A 26071-nucleotide genomic window follows, 5' to 3' on the forward strand; every position below is an offset into this window, starting at 1 on the left:
TAGCCAAAGAAGAGAGGACAATTTTGTTGATGAGGTGAGGGGGAAGGGGGGAGGAGGGGGGAAGGGAGGGGTTGAAGAGGGAGGAGAAATATGAGACAGCCGTAGACTTGATATCTTGGACAGAGGTGAGAGGGGATCCATCCTGTGCAATGAGAAGGGTGATGGAGTTGGAGCTTAACCTGGCTTTAAGAGAACGGTGGAAGAAAGCGGTGTTAGAGTCACCAAGCTCCAGCCACTTAATGCGAGATTTCTGGCGGAGAAAGCTTTCTTCATTAGAGGCCAGGGAGGAGAGCTCTTTGGATAGCTTCCTCGTTGAGCGGATCCGATTGGAGGCGAGATTGCACACTGGCAAGATCGGATCTACAAGCAGAGATACTACAGGAGATATTGCCAAAGTTAGAGGAGTTCCAAGATTTGAGGGCTGATTTGGTGAGGCGGAGCTTTTTGACGAAGGCAATGAGAGAAAGGGAGGGGCAGAAGATGGGAGAGCTCCAGGATTTGAGAATGGTTGGGAGGTAAAGATGGTGGGAAGTCCACATGTCAAAGAATTTGAAAGGCTTTGGCCTAAAGGAAGAATATTGCTGAATAAGGAGGTGGCAAGGGCAGTGGTCAGAAAGACTCTGGGTAGGGAAGTTGGCAAGGGAGTGGGGGAAGGAGGAGAGCCAAGCTTCATTAATAAGGAAACGATCGAGCTTGCAGGCAATCCTATCAATTCCCCCTCTACGGTTATGCCAAGTAAGGGGGTAGCCTGACCAACTTAGATCGTCAATGCCAATATCTTCGATGCAATCATTGAACGCATTAACGGATTGGGAGTCGAGGGGGCGACCACCAAATTTCTCAGATTGGAATCTGACAATGTTGAAATCACCACCCACTCCCCAAGGAAGGGATCCAGTCCCGGCCTTGAGGAGAGCAAGATCGTCCCAAAGAGAGGAGCGGTTGGCAGGCCGGTTAAAGGCATAAACAACAGTAAGGTAGAAGGCAAGGGAGGAGTTAGGAATAGAAAGAAGGAGATGGATAAATTGAGGGGAGGAGTGAGATAAGGAGACGCGGAGTTTAGAGGGGTCCCAAAGGATCCAAATCCTTTCATTAGGGGAATGGGAGTAGTTGGAGATGAAGGACCAAGAAGGGGCAATGGAAGCTGTAATGCGAGAGGCGTTCTCAGGGAGGAAGTGAAGTTCACACGGGGATTCATTAGGGTCTGGTGAACCACATCAAGGTCAGGTTCAAGGTTTTTGATGGGGGTAGCTGGACTAGATAATCCATTGGATTTCTGTTCTTTAAGAAATTAAAATTTGTTAGGTGGACTAGATATCCCATTGAGTTTTTATATTTGAGAAATGAAAATGTCCATGTTTCTGAACCCCGGATCATCCTCAAAGTTTCTCACCATTCCCAACTTCCAAGTCAGTTTAATACAATGCCTAGATGATGATGGTGACTGGATTCACTGCCCCACCCCCTCTTCCCCCCACACCCCCCCCCCCAAAAAAAAAAAAAAAAAAAAAAAAAAGACAAAAAGAAAGGGGGAGGGGGAACCATACATTATCGAACTATTATGATTCCATCTTTTTCATTCTTAATTTTAGCCCTTACCTCTATTGATGAACATATTGAGCTAAGGGTCTGACTATTGGGCAATGTGTTGTCGTTGTTGTCAACACATTCAGCATACTTTCCAGTCGATGGGTGGATTGCTGAGGTCGAAGTGTGGTCCGTTGTAAAGATCTAAAGTTTCTGTAAAATGGAGAAGTGTCGCAACATGCCTAGATTCGACATTGAATTAACACTATTTGACGTTGAATGAAGGTGATGAAAATCTTGGGGAAATATGGCATGTGTCATTATGATCACAACCTCCTTTATGTATAATAGAAGAAGACAAATCTTAGAATATTCTAAAGACGACATAATACCAAGTATACCCTTATACTCTGTTACACCCGTATTACAATTTACAACACTCCCCCTCAAGTTGGTGCATAGCTATTACACATGCCCAACTTGAACACAATCGGGTGAAACAACTTACAGCTAAGACCCTTAGTAAACACATCAGCTAACTGATCTCCAGACTTAACAAACGGGACAAAAACAATGTCTTGATCCAGCTTCTCTTTGATGAAGTGACAATCAATTTCTACATGTTTTGTTCGATCATGCTAAACAGGGTTATTTGCAATGCTGATTGCTGACTTGCTATCATAGTGTAACATCATAGGCAATGTTACTGGCACTGTCAAATCCTGTAGGAGAACCTACAGCCTGAACAACTCACAAATACCTTGGGTCATGCCCCGAAAGTCAGCTTCAGCACTGGATCAAGCAACAACCGCTTGTTTCTTATTTCTCCAGGTAATAAGGTTTCCTCGCACAAGCTCGCATTAGCCAGAAGTAGATCTACGATCATTAGGAGAGCCTACCCAATTGGCATCAGTGAATGCCTCAATACGAAGATGATCATGTGGAGAGAACAAGACACCTTTCCTTGTAGCAGACTTCAAGTAATGAAGGATTCAGAAGACAACATCCAAGTGAGTAGAATAAGGATCATGCATATATTGGCTGACTAGGCTTACAACATAGGCAATGTCAGGCTGAGTGTGTGAAAGATATATCAATCTCCCTACTAGCCTCTGATATCTACCTTTGTCAATTGGTTCACTGTCTTTACTCTTGAGATGAGTATTGGCTTCAATAGGAGTATCTGTAGGGTGACATCTGAGCATTACTGTTTCAGAAAGAAGATCAAAGGTGTACTTTCTTTGAGAAAGAAAGATTCCTTTGGTGGAGTGAGCAATTTCAATACCAAGGAAGTAGCGTAATGTTTCTAGATCTTTGATTTCAAACTCTTTACCCGAGTAGGCTTTCAAACGGTTTATTTCTTCAGGATCACTAACCACAATATCATCAACTTACACGATCAGAACTGTGAATTTATCACCTGTCCATTTAATGAACAATGTATGATCAACATTACTTTGAGTATAGCCTACTGACACCATGGCTTTTTGTGTTTGACAGCAAATACCCATTTACACCCTACAACTCGCTTTTTCGAAGGAAGCTGAACCAAATCCCACATGTTATTTTTGCCCAGAGTTCTCATCTCTTCCTCCATAGCTTCTTTCCAGTTTGAGTGTGCCACTGCCTCCTACCAGGAGTTAGGAAGAGAAACAGAGGACAGGGAAGCAAGAAAAGTTTGGAAACTAGGAGACAATGAGTCATAAGAAACCACATTAGAAATCGGGTGATGAGTGCAATTGCGTTTACCTTTCCTAACAGCAATAGGAAAGTCTAAAGTAGGATCATAAGGAAGAACAGATGGAAGCTTACCAGAAGGTTTAGAGGTAGTAGAACTTGGAACCGTGTCAGTCAATCTTATAGGAAAGATGGTAGTAGGCCTGTTCTGATCAAGCTTACTCTTCCTGGCAAACGTCTGAAGTGACTTATCTCCCTGAAGTACCTTCTCCTTCTCAGGCTGAATAATAGTTTCACTAGGCACAGGAGTCTCCCCCTGAACAGAAACCTGTTCTTCGCTAGTAACCCCATCCTCAAGAACATCTTCTTCTTCCCATGGAGAATCAATAGGAATTTGAAGGACCTCTTCCCGAGGAACAGACTCCTCCTGAAGAGGGACAGGGTAAAAGGGAACAGCCTCCTGAAAAACAACATCCATGGAAACAAAAACTTTGCGAGAAGAAGGGTAATAACATTTATATCCTTTTTGGGTAGCAGAGTAGCCCAAAAAAATACATTTAAGCCCCCGGGGATCCAATTTCCCATGGACATGATGATTATTGACAAAAGCAACACAACCAAAGACTTTAGGAAGGACGGGAAAGGTAACAGTACCAAGAAGAGTTTCTACTGGACTCTTATTATTGAGGACACGGGGAGGCATCCTATTAATAAGAAAAGCAGCAGTGGTAACAGCATCGCCCTAAAAACGAACAGGAACATGCATAGCAAACATGATGGACCTAGCAACCTCAAGAAGGTGACGGTTTTTTCGTTCTGCCACTCCATTTTGAGGTGGAGTAACAACACAGGATGTTTGATGAATAATCTCATGGGCAGAACAATAGGACTGAAATGTCCCAATCGAGTACTCAGTGCCATTATCAGACCGAAGAATTCTGATTTTAGCATCAAACTGAGTGGAAACCATATGGTGAAAATGCTGAAAAATAGAAAACACATCACTCTTTTGGTGCATTAAATAAACCCAAGTCGTATGACTAAAACTATCAATGAAAGTCACAAACCATCTATAACCAGAGGAAGAAACTACACGGACAGGGCCCCACACATTAGAATGAATTAAACTAAAAGGAACCATACTGCGATTATCTGACACAGGATAGGTATTCTGAGTTTGCTTTGCAAGAATGCAAGCATTGCAATGAAAATTATTCAAATTACATAACTTAGTAAAACTAGGAAATAAACTAGAAAGAGTTCTTAAGGGTGGGTGTCCCAAACGACGGTGCCAAGTGTGCAAATCAGCAAGGGCTTTCGAAGCAGATCCTGGGAGAGAAGCCACAGTAGAGAACGCAGTAGGAGGCTGCTCTAACAAGTACATGCCACCTTCCATCTTACCACATGCAATCGTACTGCCCGTTTCCAAGTCCTGAAATACACAGTGAGAAGGAAAGAAAATTACCTTACAATTCAGCTCACGTGTAATACAGCTAATGGATAACGGGTTAGTTGAAAAATGGGGAACATGATGAACAGAAGATAAGGAAAGGGAAGGGGAACAATGAACAACACCCTTGCCAGATATAGGAGAAAAAGAGCCACTAGCAACCTTGGCTTTATGGTTACCAGCTAATGGAAAATACTGAGAAATTTTTTTAGGAGAACTCGTCATGTGATCAGTAGCCCCCGAGTCAATGATCCAAGAAAAAGATTTGATAGAGGAGTTATGACCACAAAACAAAATACCTGTGGAAGGATTGTCAGAGGAAGAGGCAGTAGTAGCAGAGGCAACACTGGCATGGGCCGAATTAGAAACGAGGCTTTACATCTCTGCTTATGAAGAAATGGAGACAAGGAATGAGACTCTGTTGAAGCTTGCAAAGTTGGATTTCAATTCACTGTAGTCAATTTACCAGCAGGAGCTAAGCCAACTCGATCTAAATCTGTATCGGCAGTCCTTGATCTCGATTCTTGGCCGATCCATATCGGTGGATTGGTACAAACGAAGGATAATAAAGAAAAAAAGGGTTTTTAAATGGAAGACAAGGATAAATCTATCTAATCCAGACCAATACGGGGCGATATAGATTGGTGTCAGCCAAGACTGATCTGGTATTTGATACCGATTCGTAAAATTGTAACGGGCATGTACTTGTCTTTTCACCTTATATCAGTAAAAATTATATAGAAAGTTTTCCTTCATTGTGAATGGAAGTCCTATGGTAGCATCATGGGAGCTTTAGTCCGACATGCGGGAAAAGTATCCCCATTAGTTTGATGATCAAGGTACGTCAATTTCAAGGACGAAATTTTATAAGGAGGGGAGGATGTAATGCCCGGACCTAAGAATTATCTTTTATTATTGGTTTACTGTCTTGCTTTTAGAATGACTGGACTGAATGGAAGGGAATCAATTTTCAAATTTTGATTTCTCTCAATAGAGAGTGTGACTGTGTGAGTATAATGATGACTCAAGAACCCCAAGAGGGAACTCAGTTGGCAAAGACCAACACCTCATAATTAAGAGGTCATGAGTTCAACTTTCAACAGAGAGTATAACATAGGTTCCGTTTGGTTGCTCATCTCCAGCCTTTGATAGGTATGAAGAACATGGCGCTTGAATGGGACTTGCTTCGAGGTGTTTCTCGCTATTGGATCCCAGAAACTCATGTGTTCCGTTTTAATTAAGAGCTATAAATTTGAAATTCTCATTGTCTTACTTCTCAGCCGATGGTTTTCCGACACCGGAGGGATCGGTTATTGATTTATCTCTGTTAGAGCTCCCGAGATTCAGATCCACGGTTTTAGAGAATGCTCTCTTACTATTGTTCTTTGATGTCGTCTCAGCACGAGAATCTCCTGGAAAAGCTAATGTCAGCTCCGTTTCCTTGAAATTCAGGCCGGTGACGTCTGACACCGGCAAATTACCACGAGGTTGTCCTAATTCTGCAGGCAATGGTCAAGAACTCAAGATGTGAAGTTAGTTTTATTAGCATCACTCGAAAAAAGTAAGTGCGGATACACAAAAAATTGCCTCTGGAAGCTTTGTCACATCCATTTCCACATTTTATATTTTTAATTGGACCCAGTTTTCCTCGAGCGATGGTTCAGGGTGAATTCCTTCGCCGACGGCCTTCATTGTGCTTGGATGGATGTCCGGAGTTACCTAATCTCTGGAACACAACCAAATTGCCAAACCTCAAACAATCAGTTTAAAACAGATTTGGTAGACAAATGTGGAACTAATCACAAGACAAATTAAGGAAAATGGAGGGTAGTAAATTAAGCAAATTAACACAAATTTATTAGACACACCCGTTGGATGTCCGAGCTGCCACGTGTCGAAATCTGCACCTCGAACTACCGCACTGCACAATTTAGGGAATTGGAGAGGATTAAAATCCCCATTACATGATAACCACACTAACTAAATAGTAACCACTATATACATGATAACCACCTTAACCAACTCACTACACCTATATGGATGGCTTCTAAAGAGCCGAACGTAACATCCCTTCCCCCTAGGAAAATGGTCTTGTCTGCAAGACCTAATTCTGGGAATTGGTCTAATGATGACTTCTTAGCCTAGAATAGGGTGGTAAAGGAAAAGACTAAGAAGAAACCAGGAAGAAAAAAGAAGAGATCCATTACGTTTTCAGATTCGGATACTGAATGCCCAATATTAAATGATGGTGATAGAGACATGCTTTGTGTCTCACTAGATTTAGATGAGATCAAGAAGGTGGTCTTTTCTATGGGTTCCCTCAAGGCTCCTAGCATGGATGGCTTTCAGGCCTGTTTTTACCAGAATTTTTGGGAACTGGTACGCTGTGATGTCCTCTCTCTTGTCTCTAATTTCTTTTTGGGAAGGCCTCTTTCTTTTGGGGTTAATCATATTCTCCTCTACCTTATCCCCAAAAAAGAAGAAGCTACTAGGGTGACTGAAGTATTGCCCATAATCCAGTACATCATGATAGGACGAAGCACATAGAAATTGATCGTCACTTTATCAAGGATAATTTGGATAATTGGACTGTTTGTGTTCCTTATGTTCAGTTTGGGGAACAGTTGGCTGATGTGTTCACTAAGGGTTTAAGTGAAAAAACATTTCTTCCTCTTGTGTGCAAGTTGGGCATGACAGGCATCTATGCACTAACTTGAGGGGCCTATCTCATTAATCGGGTGCTCTCTAGTGTTCTAAACTTCAAGACCCGTCTTTCCTTTCTCCCTAATCCCACCATTGCTTCTCTTGCTCCCAAAATATTTAGGTGTTTGCTTTGCTCGGAACTCTTCTCCTTCCCGTTTCAAATTGGATCCTCGTGCCCTCCGGTGCATCTTTCTTGGATATTCGGCCTCTCAGAAGGGTTACAAATGATATCACCCTCCTACCCGCCACCTTTATATCACCATGGATGTCACCTTTCATGAATCTAGACCATAATAATTGAATGGGCCTATTGATTCCATACTAATGAATCGAGAAAGCGCCCCCGATTCCATTATTGGTAGGCGCAAGGAGGGTCCCGAAGTGTATTCGGTTCTTGTGTTAAGCATATGCATTGGTAGGTTCCTTTTTCTTTTTTGTTATTGTTATGAAGGTTCGAGAAAGGGTCTTGAGGAAGAAGAGGTTCCTTTTCCTACTGACCCCGTGGTTGTTGATAATAATTTTCCCATTGTTTCTAGGGAAATCTCGGGTCAGGGGGAGTCTATTACTGAAACAGCCAAACAAGTACAATTGTTCCTGCTGTCCCTCAAGATCATCTTAAGATCTACACTCAGAAGAAATCCAAGAAGTAGGGGTCCTTAAACGAGCCTCCAACACCTAATGTGGAGCTTCCCCCAAATCTGACTCCTCCATCAGGTAATGATTTTTCTCCTACTAATAATTTACCTGAAGCTTCTGTACCTGATTCTCCTTCACATGATGACCGCCCTATTGCTCTTCGAAAAGGTGTTAGATCATATACTCAACATCCTATTTCTTACTTTGTTTCTTATGAGTCCTTATCTCCCTCCTATAGGGCTTTTGTTTCCTCCTTGTCTTTTGTGTCTATTCCACAGGATTGGAGAGATCCCATTACTGATCCAAAGTGGAAAGCTGCTATGGAAGAAGAGATGAGGGCATTAGACAAAAATGGTACTTGGGGGCTTGTTCCTCGCCCAATAGGGAAGAAACTGGTTGGCTGTAAATGGGTGTTCACAATCAAGCAAAAATCAAATGGGACGATTGACTGATACAAGGCTCGTTCGGTTGCCAAGGGCTTCACCCAAACTTATGGAATCGATTATCAAGAAACCTTTTCCCCTATAGCAAAGATGAATTCAGTCCGTGCCCTTCTCTCATGTGCAACTAATTTAGGATGGGACCTTCAAAAGTTGGATGTCAAGAATGCTTTCTTGAATGGAGACCTAGAAGAAGAAGTCTACATGGATCCACCTCCTGGTGTTTCTTTCCCACCTGCTGCCGGTTGTGTATGTAAGCTGAGAAAGTCCTTGTACGGTCTCAAACAATCGCCTAGGGCGTGGTTTGGCAGTTTCCTAAAGGCTATTCAAAAGTTTGGGTACAAACAAAGTCAATCTGATCATACTTTGTTTGTCAAAAGAAGTGATTCTCAGGTCACTGCCCTTATCGTATATGTTGACAATATTGTTATAACGGGGAATAGTAATGCTGAAATTCCCCATTTGAAGACCCTATTCGCTAAGGAGTTTGAGACTAGGGACCTAGGTCCACTTCGTTATTTTCTGGGCGTCGAAGTTGCAAGATCTGACAAGGGTATTTTCATCTCTCAGTGGAAATATGTCTTGCACCTTCTACAGGAAACTGGTATGTTGGGATGCAAACCTACCGACTCTCCTATCGAGGTCAATCATTAGCTATGTGCAAGTATGGGTGACTCAGTTGACAGGGAACAATACCAGAGACTAGTGGGAAAGCTGATTTATTTATCCCATACCCGGCCAGATATAGCTTATGTTGTGGGCATTGTTAGTGGATATCTTCATGATCCCAAGACATCTCATCTTCATGTAGTTCATCGGATTTTGAGGTATTTGAAGTCTGCCCCAGTAAACGGAATTCTATTTTCCCATAATGGTCACTTGAAGTTGGAAATCTTCACCGATGCTGATTGGGCTGGATCTATCGATAATAGGAGATCCACCTTCGGTTACTGCTCCTTCCTTGGTGGAAATCTTGTTACCTGGTGTAGCAAAAAAAAGGCAGTTGTCTCCCGCTCCAGTGCAGAAGCCAAATTTCGTGCCATGGCTCAAGGGATCTGCGAACTTATGTGGCTTAAAAGTCTGTTGGGTGATTTGGGAATCTCCGGTAATGACCCTATGCGACTATATCACTATACTGTGACAACAAGGCCTCCATCAGCATTGCACACAATCCGGTCCAACACGACGGGACTAAACATGTGGAGATCGATAGACAATTTATCAAAGAAAAGCTGGAGCAAGGAATTATCTGTATCCCTTATGTCAGTTCTAGTGATCAACTGGTTGATGTTTTTACCCAGGGCTTATATTGTAAAGTCTTCCATCCGATGGTTTACAAGTTGGGCGTGTTTGATATCTTCACACCAACTTGAGGGGGAGTGTTGGGAACCGTTGGATTAGGATAATTTCTCTTTACATTAGGGTTTTCTTATTTTATTATTTTATCCCTAATGGACTAGTTTGCCCTTGGGGTTGTATTTCTCATTATAAATAAAGTGGGCCTCTGTCATTATTGACAAGCCAATTATTCTCCTCACTCTGATTCTGAACTGATATCAAGTTTTTTGTTTTCTTATTTTGCTTTTATGTTGGAATGGTATGCCACTTCCTTTCTTGAGTATTTTTTGCCAGCAATTGCTAACAGTTTTTTATATTTATTGCATGCATTCGATTTGTGCAGGAGCAAGAACCATATTTCTCATATTCACTTGAAGGAGGTTCAACCTATGTCAAGGACTTACAGTGGAGAAAAAATTCAGAAAACTCATATCTTGTTCTTTCAGATCATGGAATGCTTTATCATGGATTTATCAAGGGTCCTTTCAAAGATGTAATGGACAATGTTGATGCTGGTTTGTTCTCCACTTCTAAATATTTTCTCTTTTATGTTATCAAAATGGTATATTTTGATCGTTGTTGCTCCTTTTTTTTTCCCCCTGGTATAGTTGTGGGGACTAAACTAGCTACCAGTGTCTCCATGGACTGCTGGTCACTTGGTTGGTTATTGGTCAGATTGTTCAGACCATGAATTCCAGTGACAGGCTACAATGGTCTGTGTAGTCCCAGTTGCTAACAATTTCCCAATGTGCAATGCTTGACAAGGAACATGCTATACAACAAACTCAGCCTTATCCTAACTTAATGGGGTCGGCTACATGGATCCCCCTCCCACCCCCCCCCCCCCAAAAAAAAAAAATAGAAAGGTAGGAAGAGGAAAGAGGTACAGCCCAGCACATCGGAAGTAACTCTGCTAAATGGGGTTTGCGACATGGATCCTTGCCCTCCAATCGGCTCTGTCCGAGGTCACACTTGGAACAAGACCTAGGCTATGCATGTCCTTCCTCGCCAGCATGGCCTAGGTCTTGTTCGAAGTATGACCTCGGACAGAGCCGATTGGAGGGCTGTCCAGAAACATGCTATATTCTTATTTTTTAGAGCTTCTTAATTTCATTGGATAACAGAACAGGAAGACTGATTTCTTCAAACTGTATCCAGTTGTCATTGGATGGAACACTACTACTTTTTCTTTTGGGGTGAATTATGCAACACCACTACTATTATTTGTTCATGTACAACTTTGTTATAGTTACGTTTTGTCGTGGTAAGACTGAGCGATGCGATCAGAGCCTCATCCTTCATGTTTTCAAAAAGTACACTCATGCCCCCTAAGGATGACTGTGTTAGTCATGTGTTAGTTGTGAAATGTAAAAGACCATTTTACCATTAGCCCTTTCAATGCATCATCTTCCTCAATTTGCCCTCCTCAACCCTTTCCCTGCAACCATGCCCCCACCCCTTTTCCTGCCACTCTACCCTCATCTCTGCTGTGGGCACAACTCTTCTCCCCGCTTCCACTCGTGCTCCCTCCCTGCCCTGCCCTCTCCCCCATCTCAGCCCTGCTCAGAGAAGGGAAGGTGGGGGGAAAGGAGGGGGAATTCCTGGAGTTGGAGTTTATATCATCAAAGATGTAGGCGCCTCTAGCATCCTCAAAAGACATGAATCTTCTGTTCCCTGCAACTTTCAAGCATTCGAAATTAGAACTGCATCAGAAGAGCAGAGAAACCATGGCTTCCAATCTCCATCATCACCATCAACAACAGGAGGTGAGTTCCGGTTTGATGCGATTTCGCTCTGCTCCGAGCGCCCTACTTGCAAATTACGTGGACGGTAGCAGCGAAGACAGGAAAGAAGGATGCGAGGATTTCTTACAGCCTCATTCTTCAAGTCCCGAGGCGGAGAGCATGTTTGCGATGTTCATGTCTTGTGGTGGTGGCGGCACTGGATCTCCTTCACCTGATCTACGCAAGATCAGTGACAAGTCTCCAGTAATATTGGCGACACCCACCGAGCAGTTAATCTGAGAAATTCTCAGTTCATAGCATCCATGAAACACGAAGCAGCCGAAGTTGTTCCTCAGCAGAATGGATACTCTGCCGCTGCTTTCCTGATGCTTTATCAAGCTCCGCCACTGGCGCCTCTGCCTAGCCAGAGCCCAGTGGAGAGATGGAGATCGGAAGAAGAATCGCCAGCTATGCAACGAGAAATGATTCTGCCACAGCAGTTGTGATAGGAGCCAGACGTTGAACCCCACAGGTCAAGGATGGGGAATCGCAGTGAACTCGGCCTCACGGTGATAGTCGGAGGAGTACGGAAGGCATAAGAAAAATGCAGACAGAATCGCTGCAATGCTGCAAGCATCACATGACTAGTGGCACCGAAGAGTTAGAACCTTTCTTGATGTGCTATGGAATCCTTTGCAATCCTGAACACTGGAGATGTTTAGCAGCAGCAAGGACAGAGGCTTTTGAGATCCCCAAGCTGATCCATGAATTAAAGCTGCTGAAGCACATCTTGGGAATGGTGGTTTTGGTGATCACAGGGACCAAGTAGAGAGTGAGATCTGGGAAATGGAACAAAAAATCGGACAAAGAAGATCGATCCACTCTTCAAGCTTTGCTTAGAACTTAGCAATTAAGAGGCTACGAGTCACTGAGGAGAGTGAGGAATTTCAGAGCCGGGAATGGTACTAATGGAGAAGCAGCTCCAGCGGCAAGCAGGTTGAAGGGTCAGATCAGTTTCTCATCTGGGCCTTCTTCTTCTTCTGGGTTAATGTCTCAGATATCTGAAATTGGGAACAAAAGTAATGGAGCTAATAGCCAGGATGATGGAAGCTTAGGAGACAGCTTGTGCTGTTTGCAGACGAGCTTCGGTTCCATTGGCCATCCCTTTGTTTTCTCTGACCGCGTTCTTATTTTGATTCATCCCCGATGATGTCGCTGGCAGCAGGGGTGGGGTGGAATTGCAGAGGGGTGGAGGCGGTTGGGGTTGCAGGAGGAAGAAGAAGGAGAAGAAAGAAGGTTATTTTTGGGCATTGAATGAATTAGCCCTTGCTGACGTCACCACTTAACAGAGTCTCACTAACGGACTGGGGCTGTTTGTAACACATTTTAAATTGTAGAGAAGGTTCGTGTAATTTTTGAAAACACAGGAGAGGGGGTGTAATTTCCCCTTTTTTGTCCTCCTTCTAAAGTAGCGTACTTGAATAGTGACCTGCACAAGCTTTCATTTAATTAATTTGGCTTATTTGATGGATTAATCTGTTTTTTTTTTCCTTCCAGTGCACATGGCACTTCAATTCTGTATTCCATCTCTTGATTATGATTGAGTACGGCTAATTTATACCTTTTTCTGTTTCTTAGTTGATTGGAGTGTCAAAGGCAAATATGTTGCTGTTGCGAGAAACAGTAATTTAAGAATCCTGTCATCCAAATTTAAGGAACGGTTCTGCATGTCATTGTCATTCAAGTCATGGATTAGTGATCCTGATCCAAAATGCAGAATAAAAGGTATTTTGCTTTGTACTATTACTGGGCCTTGTTGTCTCTTACCGCTCTTTTGTTTGGATAAAAGATTAAAGGTTACTTATGTGGCTTTGACCAGTCCAGCATATTGTGTTTCCTGTGTCTTGTTTCTTTTTAGATCTCATACAAATTTGAGGTTGTACTGTTTACATCAATTATCAATGGATGATGGCAATGCTATGCATGCAGCAATGCTGGTGTGAAATTATTACCAGGAGATCATTGAGTTTCAAGCTGGATGTTCTAAATCCGAACCTCTTGTCAAATTATATATTCTAAAGCTGCATTTGGTTTGCAAAATATTATATGCAAAACAGTATACTGTCAATTTTTCTGGTATGGTGACAGTCTTGGAGTCCCACCTGGACCCACCACTTCGTCTGAAGGTTATTTAGCTGAAAATATTTTGCTATAGATTTAGGCTTGGGACAAGTTATATGACACATGGTGGCGAGAATGGTTCAGTCTGTGGCTGGGTGAATTCATTTGAGACACTTAGAATTAGAGTGATAGGGGGGGGGTTGGGAAGAGAAGTTGATGGGCTACTAATGTAGTTCTAGATTGGTAGGGGACCAACTAGGAGCCAGGAAACCAGGATCTGTTATGAACAGGTGAATCAGCTAGGTCAATAATAGGGTTTTTGGTGAAATTAGGGTTAGGTTTATGTCAAGTTAAGGTAGGGCCATAGGGGAGTCTATCAGTGAAGCTCTTGTTAAGTTTTAATGGTTGGAAGTGTGTAAACTTGAATGAGTAGCAAGTTACGGTTAGAGTTTTGGGTTTTGGAAAAGAGGGAAAGATGGATTTCTAGGGTTTGGCTGGACAGAAGTTCACCAAACTTGAATTCTTTTCTTATGAGGGATAATCGCTCATATTTGTAGACTGTTTTGACGATTGGTTTGGGCTGGGCAGAAATTAGGGGTTTGGGTTTTGATTTGAGATGGGGGAATTAGGGTTTCAGTGGTTGGGATGGGCAGCAAGGGAGATTGAGTTCTCCTTATGGGCAGGGAGTGTTGTGGTTGAAGTTGGATGAAGTTCTAATGGCTGGTTAGGTCTGTGGGGAATTTAGGGTATGGGAATACTGAAAATAACAAAAGGGAAAACTAGGGTTGGGGCTGTAAAGGATGAGGAGAAGAATTGTGGGGATGGGGATGTCTCAAACTTACTGTAGTTGCAGATTACTTTCGGCAGCAGCTTGTTTGAGGATTAAACTTGAATAAAAATTGGATCTTTAACTAGAACTTCAAAGAAATCTTCAAGTAACTTCAAGGAGAGCTTCAAAAGAACACCCGGGCTTCACACTGTAAAGTGTCGATTGGATCAAACACCAATGCCATCAACTTTGATCAAACATAAAGCAACTCTTCAAAGAAGAAACAAAGTTGCAGAGCAGCAATAGCAATATTAAAAAATTCAGAAGTGAGAACAACCCCCTACCGAATTGTTTTATTTTTAGTGGCCACATGCCATATTCCTAATCAGCCTAGGAGTGTAAAAGCTCCTAGCTGATTCAAATTACACTTCACTACTTCTCTCAAATTCGTGGAGAGGTGTGGACCCAACTTATAATGAAAGCAAATAAAAGAAAGGTGACTCAAGTCACTTAAATTGAACCATTGGTTCAAACTAGTTTTGGACCAGTTCAATTTAAAACATAAAAACATGGCAATAAACTAAGTATAGAAGCTAATCCCGTATGCAACCTATTTACCCCTACTTTAGGTCCATAAAAGTGACCTATTACATTGAAAATCCATGGGACTAAAGGCCCAACATGTATATAACCTAACCCTAGACTTATTCCCATCAAAATAAGCCTCTTTAGGTGATGTATCTGCATCAGCTACTTGGGTTCATTTCTCAGTAGGCATTTTTAGTTTTTGGCTTGGAAGGCTCTCATGTGGGACCCAATAGGGAAGAAACTGGTAAAAGGAAAAGTCATCGCTTGCCTACATCACATAGTTATTGGTTAGTTGGGCTGCAAAATTTCTATTGTAGTTTGGCATGTACATAGCTAGTGTTATGCCTTAATTGTTCTTATTTTTTCTTTAAGGTAATTTGATGGATACTCCTAGGTTCATGGTATATGTGAATGTCCATTATTAAGCTTTTTATTTCACTCAAGTTTTCTTCACTTTTCAAAAGAAACCTTAATGTATGTTCAGTATTTGATACTCATGTTACTAACTTTTAATGCTACATTGTTTCTTCGAAATTGCATCAGTGGATTCACTCAAGTGGGTGCGAAGTGATAGTATCGTCATCGGATGCTTTCAATTGTCTGAAAAAGGCAGGGAGGAAGGTTATCTGGTTCAAGTAATCACTAGCAGAGATGGGAAAATAACTGATGTTAGTAAATGATCTCTGCAGTTAATTATCACATAGTACAGCCAATCCATTTCTCCCCCCCCCCCCCTCTTTGGCTTTATTTTTTGTTCCTTAATATGCTTTGGAAGCAGTTGCTGCGATTGTTAAAGCTGTCTTGTACAGATCATATGTTCTTAAACTCACTACTGTATAGAGTAATTTTCGTTGTTTCCTCTTTCAGTCTAACTAGGTTTTTGTGATATGCTTTTGACTGCTTGACTTAGGCCACTGGGCAAGTGGCAGAATATTTTTATATGTTTCTGTTTGATAGTTGATTTTCTGTGGAAACTTCTATGCCCATTTGTTTTACTTAAGAACAGAACATTTAATCTGTTCCCTTTATGGTTGAACCACTTAACCTTAACGCTTTTAGTGCTGGACTTCTAAGAAAATACTTTTAGTTATGGTCAGTGATGTAGATCACAAGTCCATATGTACCCGCAAGATACAAGCCCCAAAACCAGCATAGCAAGGTTGTGGATTTGACTGCTGTGAGAGGCAGCCTAGTCTGATGATGTGGCAAGTTTCTGCTGGTTTGATGGAGCATCACCTACAGCAGCCCCAGCCCAGAGAGAAGCATGAAGAAGACGGACAGAATTCAAAAAGAAAAAAAAGTTATTGTTCACGTGAATAGTACCACAAGTTACTGTTCATGTGACACTATTCACGTGAACTATGATTTGGAGTTGATATGGATAGACTGGTGGAGATTGAATACAACTTGAAGACTTTATTTAGTTTCTATTTTTATTAGGCCTAGTTTCTAATTCAGTCATTATTATGTTTCTTTATAGTTTCTAATTTGTGGTTGAATTATAAAGCCAGGTAGATTTAGTTAATTTCTCTTAGGATTTAGTAGTTTCTAATTTACTGAGTTTCTATCTTAGTTAGCTTTTATTTTTGGAAGTTTCTATTGTAAACTTGCCTATTAAAAGGCATCAGATCTTAATGAAAAGTCAGAATTTTTAGATAAAAGAAATTGCAGGCCAAGTTAGCCATCGAGTATGGGTATTCCCCTATGCTACAACAGCTGTGGGTGAGGGACCCAGGGTGAGAGGCCCATTCCCCCCTACCCCCTTTTATCTTCTCTTCTTCCCTACCCCCTATTTCGATCTCCATTGCTGCTACTACTTGTGACTGCCACAACTATTGAGAACACAATCTGAAGATCTGAATCCATCCTTCTATTGACCCCCAAGACTGTTGCTACTACTTCCAATCAAACCAGGGCTGTTGTGTGGACACTCCTCTGCCCAGAAGGTCAATTGAGTGCTGCTTCTGTTGCACACCATGAATAGATCCTTATCATGTTGATCTTGGCTGCAATCGATCTCTCACTGGTTCGAGATCGACTCTTGCAGTAGTCTGTCTAACTTTGATCATATATTTGGTAAATTTTTAAAATATATGTTGGGATTTGGGAAATTGTGACTTTTGTCAATAATGACACTAGCCCCCTTTATTTATAATAGAACAAAGTAGGGTTACAATAGAATAACCAAAAAGACTAAACTACCCCTGCACCCTATTTTACGATACTCCCCCTCAAGTTCAAGGTTCGAGAACTCGGGTCTCGGTGCCAACTCGGACCCTTGAAAAACCGAGTCGAGTATAGCTCTCGGCGAGATCTCGCCGAGTTGTTGCACTTTTTTTTTTCTCGACTCGAAGCCTCATCTCGGTGGGTTTTAGACCTAGTTTGGGTCTGAAACTTGGTATTCAGCCTATTTTAGGCCATTTAAACACAGTGGCACTATCAGATTTTGCAAAAACTAAGTCCAAATAGGAGTTTCAGTTAGTAGAAAAGCAGGACAGACACTTACTTATGCTAGAAACCAGGACAGACACAGGACAAACACACTTATTTATGCCTAATATCATTTATTGCATTTACTTAAGATATTATTCATAAATAAGCAAATACCCCCCTATTTGAATCCAATAAAAATAGTTAAAAATCAAATTCCAAAAGAAAAAAAGTCAACCCCCCGGTTCAAGAACAAAACTGGATTTTCGGTAGGTGCAATTTTCAAACTTTCTATCGCAATCGATTTTTGACAAGATTCATGCATCGAATTAAGTTTGACCGAGACATAACTCTTTCAATATAAATCAGATTTTAGCAATCTTGGACTTGTTGGAAAGCTTTGTTTTGAAAGCTTTCCAACAAGTCCAAGATTGCTAAAATCTGATTTATATTGAAAGAGTTATGTACCGGTCAAACTTAATTCGGTGTGCGCAAATGCTGTCAAAATCGCTCTGAATGGAAATAATTTTTTGGACATCAAAACAAATGAATATTTTACCGCACTTTTGGTTTTTAGCAATGTTTTACCATAATAAGATTTATGGAATTTTTCGATTTGAGAAAAACCCCAGCATTAGAAAGTTGAAAATTGCACCTACCGAAAATCCAGGTTTTGTTCTTGAACTGGGGGGTTGACTTTTTTTCCTTTTGGAATTTGATTTTTTAACTATTTTTATTGGATTCAAATGGGGGGTATTTTCTTATTTATGAATAATATCTTAAGTAAATGAAATACTCATATTAGGCATAAATAAGTGTCTGTCTTGGTTCCTGGCATAGATTCCGGGCATAGATAGGTGTCTGTATACCAAGAATTTCCAGCAAGATCTCGAGATCTGACACTCATGTAAAGGACCTAGATGGGCATTTTCTTATGTCAAACCGAGAAACTCGGAGATCTCGCCGAGAAAATGCACTTTTAGAATGCGTATGTGATCTCGACTCGAGATTTTGAAAAACCGAGAAACTCGGCGAGATCTCGCGAGTTCTCGAACCTTGCTTCTCACCTCTTATTGAGCATTCTGTGAAATGCTTTAGATGCCACCACTTTGTGCATACAACAACAACAACAACAACAACAACTCAACCTTATCCCAACTAAATGGGGTCGGCCACATGGATCCTTTCAAAAACAAAGTAAGAGGAATGAAGAAGAATGCAAGGTAAAAATGATGAAATGGGATAAGAAAAGTAAGTAGTGGAAAATGAAAGTAAGTGGAAAGAGGATAGCCCAGGAAATCAGGAAATTCTCAGCTACATGGTGTTGATAATGTGGATTCTTGCCCTCCAAAAGGCTTTATCTGAGGTCATACTTGGCACAAGACCCAGAGTAAGCATGCCATTCTTCACAACCTCACCTAAGGTCATTTTGGGCTTGCCCTAGCTCTTTTAGCTCCTTCAATCGGTATCAGATCACTTCTTCGTACTGGGGCGTCCCCAGGCCTCCGTTGCACATGGCCAAATCACCTCAAACGACATTCTCAGAGCTTGTTGCTGATCAGGGCAACTCCCACATCAGCTCTAATACGTTCGTTCCTCACTTATCCTTCCTAGTTTTGCTGCACATCCATCTTAACATCCTCGTGTCTGTAACATAGAGCTTCGCTATATAGCACTTCTTAACTGCCCAGCATTCCTTCCGCCCCATACAGCATAGCAGGTCGGACAATAGTCTTGTAGAACTTTCCTTTAAGCTTTAAAGGAATGCGTCGGTCACGCAATACTCCAGTCGCTCCTTTCCACTTCATCCATCCCACTTTAATTCTTTGTGAAACATCATCATCTATAACACCTTCTTGGTGTGTGATAGACGCCAAGTATTTGAAATGGTCACTTGGCGTTATCTTTCTCTCCTCAATTTTCACCATGTCATCATCCATCATAGTGTGATTGAAGTTACACATTATATACTCCGTCTTTGATCTACTAATCTTAAAGCCCCTTGTTTCCAAGGTCGATCTCCACAACTCTAACTTAGCATTAATCCTTGCTTTTGTCTCATCCACCAAAACGATATCATTGGTAAAGAGCATACACCATGGTACCTCGTCTTGGATGTTCTTGGTTAATTCATCCATAATAAGTGCAAAGAAATAAGGGCTAAGGGGTGATCCTTGAGGGGAATTCCTTGCCCTGGCCTCCCACAGATCTCACACTGGTCACCACACCCTCATACAAATCTTTAATTACCTCTATATACTTACTCGAAACCCCTCTCTTCTCTAGAACATGTCGAATTAATTCTGTAGGGACTCTGTGATAGGCTTTCTCCAGGTCATTAAAGACCATATGGAGATCCTTCTTGCTAGCTTTACATCTTTCCATAAGCCTCCTCAGTAGGTAGATAGCTTCTGTCGTGGATCTACCTGGCATAAAACCAAATTGATTCTTTGAGATATGAGTCTCTCTTCTCAGCCGGGCGTCAATAACCTTTTCCCAAAGTTTCATAGTATGACTCATCGGTTTTATGCTTCTATAGTTATTGCTGCTTTGGACATCACCCTTATTTTTGTTGACCGGAAGTACAAATTTTTTTTTTTTTGAACACAAATCTTAAACACAATTTCCATTAAACCAATAGAAGAATCCAGATTAATAGAAACAACTTACTGAAAGAAGGAACCACTCAATACATATCTAAAATCGGCACTAAAAGCTATTAACTAATAGTTTTAAATTGCAAAATGGAGAAAAGAGGTAATATAGATGCAACAATGACTCGCCTTCCACTACCTCACATTCTCCTTCCTTCACAACATGGAGGAGGAGGAGAGGCAGTGGGATAGACAAACCATCTTTGTGTCAAAGCCACCACTCCAATCTACTTGGATCTCTGTCTCATCTTTCAGCGCTTTCTCTTGAGTCTCCTCATGCGCTTCTTCTTCCACTTCGCTCTCATCTTCGACTTCGGTCTCTGGAACCTTCCTCGATTTGTTTCAGTGTTTCTGTATCGTGACCGGAACTACAATGCTTCTCCTCCAATCTTCTGGCATTTTCCTTGAAATCATAATCTTGTTAAATAACTTGGTTAACCAATATACTCCACATACTCCTAGGGCATAGGGCCAAGTGCCTTCCTCATAACTGTGGGCATATGGCTAGAGATTGTAGAGTGTTATTTCCATCTAGCCACCCTCAAGAGAGACAAAGTCGGTATCCTTATGGAACCAGAAGTTTCAACAATTGGTACCATCAGGAGAGGAGTCAGCCTTGTTGAACCATGCAGTCAAGAAATGATTCTATTAGGCATGTTGAAGGACAGTCAAAGAAGAAAAAATCACAGCCAACACAGAAGTCTGACGTTGCATTGTGCAGTTTGTGGAGAGAAAAGACTATACCCAAGACTCAAGCACCAGTTGAGATACCCAAACAGAAGTCCAAGACATCATCAGTGAACAGAATCTGGAGAGAAAAGAGCTGGTGCAGGAAAGGTTTGGGAATTCTAATACAAGTCTAAGAATTAAAAGAATTTGGGTTTGGAAAGGTCTACTAACAGAAAACTCACAACATACATGCAGAAAATCAAATTTAACAACAACCATAAATGATAAATTTTCCAAAATACAAGTGCAGAAAATTCATTTTAGGATTCATGGAAATTTAATAAAAGGTACATGATAGGCAGTAGCTTCATTTTCTGTCCCACGAGTTGGAATGCTGTGATCAAGTGCTTTGTCACTACCAAACTCCAAGAATGTATCCGTAGTGCCTCATTGCTGTTAATTGATGAATCTCCAGAGTGTTTGAGGTTATAATTTAAGGCAAAAGTGGGAAAATTGGGACTGATGTGAAAGGACTAGGGGAGAGTAAGAGGGTGGTTGCCTAAGAGTGAAGAGTTAGAGAAGAGAAAGAGGTTTTGGCTTCACACCAACTTGAATTCACTCCAAGGTTTGCTGGGAATAACTCATGCTGCAGAGAATGGAGAAAATCTCACAAGTTGCATCACCATTCCTAGTCTTCCATGTCAGAATACAGTCTTCTAAAACTCAAAATAAAAAAAGAAAGCAATAACTCCCTAGTAACTACTCCCAAATAACTATTTCTCCAGCAATAACTGCCTTGCTACATTAGTACGTAACAGTTCTGGCCCCAAATAAAAATACAACAAAATAATAAAAAGAACTACACATAATGCTGGTCATCTAGCCATAATGAAGTGACATGTGGCTGCATTAATCCGTGAGTGATGTCCTCATCAAGAGCAGATAAAGGGAAGATTTCAGTTTATTGGTCGTGTAGTCAGACTTCTGGAAAGTTAGTACATCAGTTGGCAGAGCGACAGAGAAGTCTACATCATTTTTGCTTGGATAGAGGCTAAGGAATCAGCAGTTTGGGGCCAGGCACTGTAAGAGAACTTCCACAAGAAAGACACAAAAAAGGCACTAGCAGAATCTTAAGACAGTTGAGCAGAGAAGGTGGAGAGAGAAGGCCACAGTAAAGCAGACATCATTTGTCATTACCCTTTCATTACCCAAGTTGGGTATGGGAGTGAACGCACCTCCCAAGCACTGAGGTATGCTCCAACACACGTAGAGAGGGGGAGCTCACTAAACGCTATATTAGTGCCCCCAGGTGGATTCTGGGAGAGTAGATGGAGTCTCAAGTATACAGTGCTTGAAATCGTAGACGTTGGCTCAGGCACATCTTCAAACACATCTTCAAGGATAACTAGAACATGCACCCCCTGAAGAGGTGGTTGAGAATAATAAGCCAAGGATTCATGGAAGACAACGTCCATAGTCACCAGAGTACGCCTAGTGGGAGGGTGATAACACTTGTATCCCTTTTGAGGAGTGGAGTACCCCAAAAAATTACACCGAATGCTACGAGGATTAAGCTTGCCATGAGGAAGATGATGGCGAGCATAACAGATACAGCCAAATATTTTTGGTGGCACCACAAAAAGGAAGAACCCTGTAGGATGTCAACAGGAGCACGGCCAGCAAGGACAAGAGTAGGCATGCGGTTGATGAGGTAGGCAGCGGTGAGAATAGCATCACTCCAATATTGGGTAGGGACTTGCCGTGTAAACATGATGGCCCGAGCAACCTCCAAAAGGTGACAATTCTTCCTTTCAACCACTCCATTCTGAGCAGCAGTGTCAACATAGCTTGTCTGATGAATTATCCCATTTTTCAGCTAGATACGTTTGGAACTGCCCCTCCATGTACGCTCTGCCATTATCACTTCGCAGAATTTTCGGAGATGCATTGAATTGGGTCTGAACCATATAGTGGAAGAGCTGAAGATAGTGAAAAACTTCACTCTTGTGCTGCATCATGTACACCCAAGTAGTACGAGTATAACAATCTATAAAGGAAACAAACCATCTAGAACCAAATATTGAAACACAACGAGAAGGTCCCCAAACATCCGTATGAACTAAAGCAAAAAGTGAAGTACTTCTTTTATTAGTGGAAGTATAACTAGGAGTCTGTTTGGCCAAAACACACGCCTCACATAAAAACTCATCCTTTTTACAACCTTTGACTAACTGAGGAAATAAAAAGGCTAAAGTTCGAAGAGGAGGATACCCGAGTCGACAATGCCATAGGTGGAGATCAGGTGATGTGGCTGAATGTAACTGATGAACTAGAGATGGAGTTAATGGAAATGAAGATTGACCTGTGTCGAGTAAGTAGAGACCACCATGTACGTTACCACCCCCAATCATCGTCTCTGTCACCAAATTCTGTATGACACAATGAGAAGAAAAAAAGGTTATTTTGCAGTTTAATTTGTTAGTAAGACTACTAATTGAAAGAAGATAAGTAGAGAATGAAGGAACATGCAAAACAGAATTTAATGTAAGGGAAGGAGAACAACGAATGGATCCTTTTCCAGATATGGGGAAAGGGAACCATTAGCTACTCGAACTGTGTCGTTCCCAGAAGAAGAAGAATACTGGTGAAAAATATGGGAGGAACCAGTCATGTGGGAGGAACCAGTCATGTGGTCAGTTGCACCGGAGTCTATAATCCAGGGACTAGGTAACAGCTGATGCATAATGACGACCGACTGGAATATCTGAGGCAAAGTGAGAACCAGAAGAGGCAGTAGGTGCATCCGATGGTGTTGATGAAGCCTTGAGCATGCGACAGAAGGCTAGGAGTTCATCTGAAGTAAGACCAGTGTGACTAGTGCATAGTTATCAGGGCGGGAAAGCGACCATGGCGTTTTAGAGGGTAAAAAAACAAGGCGACACCGCCATGGCGGCAAGGCGCCCGCCATGGCGGCAAGGCGCCCGCCATGGCTCCCAAGGTGTCCAAGGCGACCAAGGAGTCTGGACGCCATGGCGACGCCTTGATAACTATGGAACAGTGCCAGAGGATGGAGCAGCAGGAAACAGAAATAGTTTCTGTGTGATTAGCCTTGAACTTGGACTTCCCCTCAGCAGCCCGTTTAGCCTCAAAATCAGCCGGCTTTCCATGTATCTTCCAGCACGTAGCCTTAGTGTGATAAGGCTTGTTGCAGTGTTCACATTTAACCGGCTCCTTGGAGGCAGCATTACCACTATCAGTAATGGTATTGGAAGTGGTGGTAGAACCAGTTTGCAAGGCAGATTTTTCAATAGGAGTAGTGTGCAACATAGTAGCTCGACGACGCTCCTCATTATTGACCAAAGCAAAAGCCTGCTCCAGTGTAGGGACTGGAGATTTGCCAAGAACTTGGACTTTTATGGGATCAAGTTCAGCATTCAGCCCTGCCAGGAAAGTATAGACACGTCTTTTCTCCACGTGTTTATGGTAGGCAGCAATGTCGGCTGTAGTAGAAGGCTGATAATCTGAATAGTGATCTAATTGTTGCCAAAGTCCTTTTAGGGGGGCATAATATTTGGAGACGGGCAGTTCCTTCTGAGTGGTTTCATGGACCCTTTTTTGAAGCTCATACACCTGAGCATCATTCCCATCCTGCCCAAAGGTCAGCTTGGCTACACTCCAAATAGAATAGGCTGTATCCAACAATAAGTAGTTGTTGGAGATGTCCGGTTGCATAGAGTGCTGCAAATAGGACATCACCATGGCATCATTGGATACCCATCGATCTTGAGGTGAACCATCTTCAACTGGTTTCTTTGTTCTGCCAGTAATATGGCCAGTAAGTAGACCTGGACCACATCAAGTAGTTTGTTCCATCCAGTTTGATTGGAGCAGCGAAAGGTAAATATTCAGGCCTTGGCTGTCCATCAGTTTCAGAACCCGAAGTAGCAGTAGTAACAGTCGAACCAGGCATGGTAATTAATAAACAAGGAACCAACCATAATGAATCTGAAACAAAGAACAACAGGCTCTATGCAACCAGCCAAAGAAGTGCCAGAATCACATCGATAGTTTGGAGAGAAAAAACCTGATTTCTGCAACAAAACTCAATATAAATGGCTGAAAAACAGATGAAGTGCTCCCCTGGTGTGGATAGAACTTCCTTCAAAAAATAAGCAAAGGATGACAACCCTAACCCTCAAATCGATATTTGTCAGGGTTTTAGAAAACCCTGAAAGTTGAGATCAATGTAGGGTAGGGGGCTTCAATTGGTGATGGTGGTTGGTGATAAATGCTGTCCCAAGCTGCAAGAATGGGTCTCCAATACGAACAATCAATCTCCAATGATAATTGAGACTTGATCTTCAAGAGGGAGAATTCCCAAAAGAATCGTAGAAAAGATGGGCCAGCTGCAACTATCAAACCTTCTTCATATCATAGTGGAGGTTCCATAGAGGGCAGCAACTAGATCATCGATCACCTCCTAAGTGCTGCCCTTCAATAGGGAAAGGAAACCAAAACAGAAAAAAAAGAAGCCGAGAGAAAGAGAGAAAGAGAGAGAGAGGAGAGATGAGAGGAAACGATGGGGGGGGGGTGTTCTGAACTTGATCAGATCTAGCTCTAATACCATGTTAACAGAACACGATGGAATGTAATGCTTGAGTGAGTAATGATCAAGGATTTAAGTCTCGGTATCGGGTATTGTATCGGTCAGGCGATTTTAAGAGATGTATTGTATCGTATCGTATCGGAGATACGTATCGATCGGTGCAGAAACGCATGAAAATGATCAAAATACACATGAAAATACACTTTTGGACACAAAAAACAATATAAACAAGCAATTTGTGTCATATATCATGCATATATACTAAGAATTGTGAATAATCAATAACCAGACAAGTGCAGCACTTTGAAATTGTTATAAAAGATTAAATGATGAAATTCTTTACATATAGAGTCACTCTATTGCCATGAAGAATGTCGGGGTGGATCAAAGTCATGTCTGTAAGGGTCTTTAACAATAGGAGCGACTAGGATGATGTTGTGTCTTGTCGAACATAAGCACAACATCGAGCCACGTCAAATACGATGGTAGTGACTCTCCCACTCATAGTAGAATCGTGTGTCGCTCTGGAGTGGCTAATGTCACGATAGCACTAGGTTGTGCTTGTGCTTGATTCTCTCCGTATCCATAACTTCCATACCCTGCAGAAGCCCCATGTCCATAGCCTGAAGAAGAACCTGATGCATAATGCCCATGGCCTGATGAAGCACCAAAGATAATCGAACTAATGCTAAGTGACTCCATGCCGCTCATAAGCACATCACTATCATATGGATTGTGG

General features: G+C 41.9%; 1 protein-coding gene across 1 annotated transcript in view; it reads left to right on the plus strand.

The window, feature by feature from the left end:
• LOC122642017 (nuclear pore complex protein NUP214) overlaps positions 1 to 26071 on the plus strand; it is a 100096-nt gene that overhangs the window by 13926 nt on the left and 60099 nt on the right. The window contains exons 3-5 of the mRNA XM_043835396.1: positions 10115 to 10286; positions 13134 to 13280; positions 15517 to 15641. Coding sequence (XP_043691331.1) covers positions 10115 to 10286; positions 13134 to 13280; positions 15517 to 15641 — 444 coding nt within the window. The remainder of the gene's footprint in view (positions 1 to 10114; positions 10287 to 13133; positions 13281 to 15516; positions 15642 to 26071) is intronic.

This window comes from Telopea speciosissima, chromosome 10 (assembly GCF_018873765.1).
Source record: "Telopea speciosissima isolate NSW1024214 ecotype Mountain lineage chromosome 10, Tspe_v1, whole genome shotgun sequence".
Taxonomy (NCBI): Eukaryota; Viridiplantae; Streptophyta; class Magnoliopsida; order Proteales; family Proteaceae; genus Telopea; species Telopea speciosissima.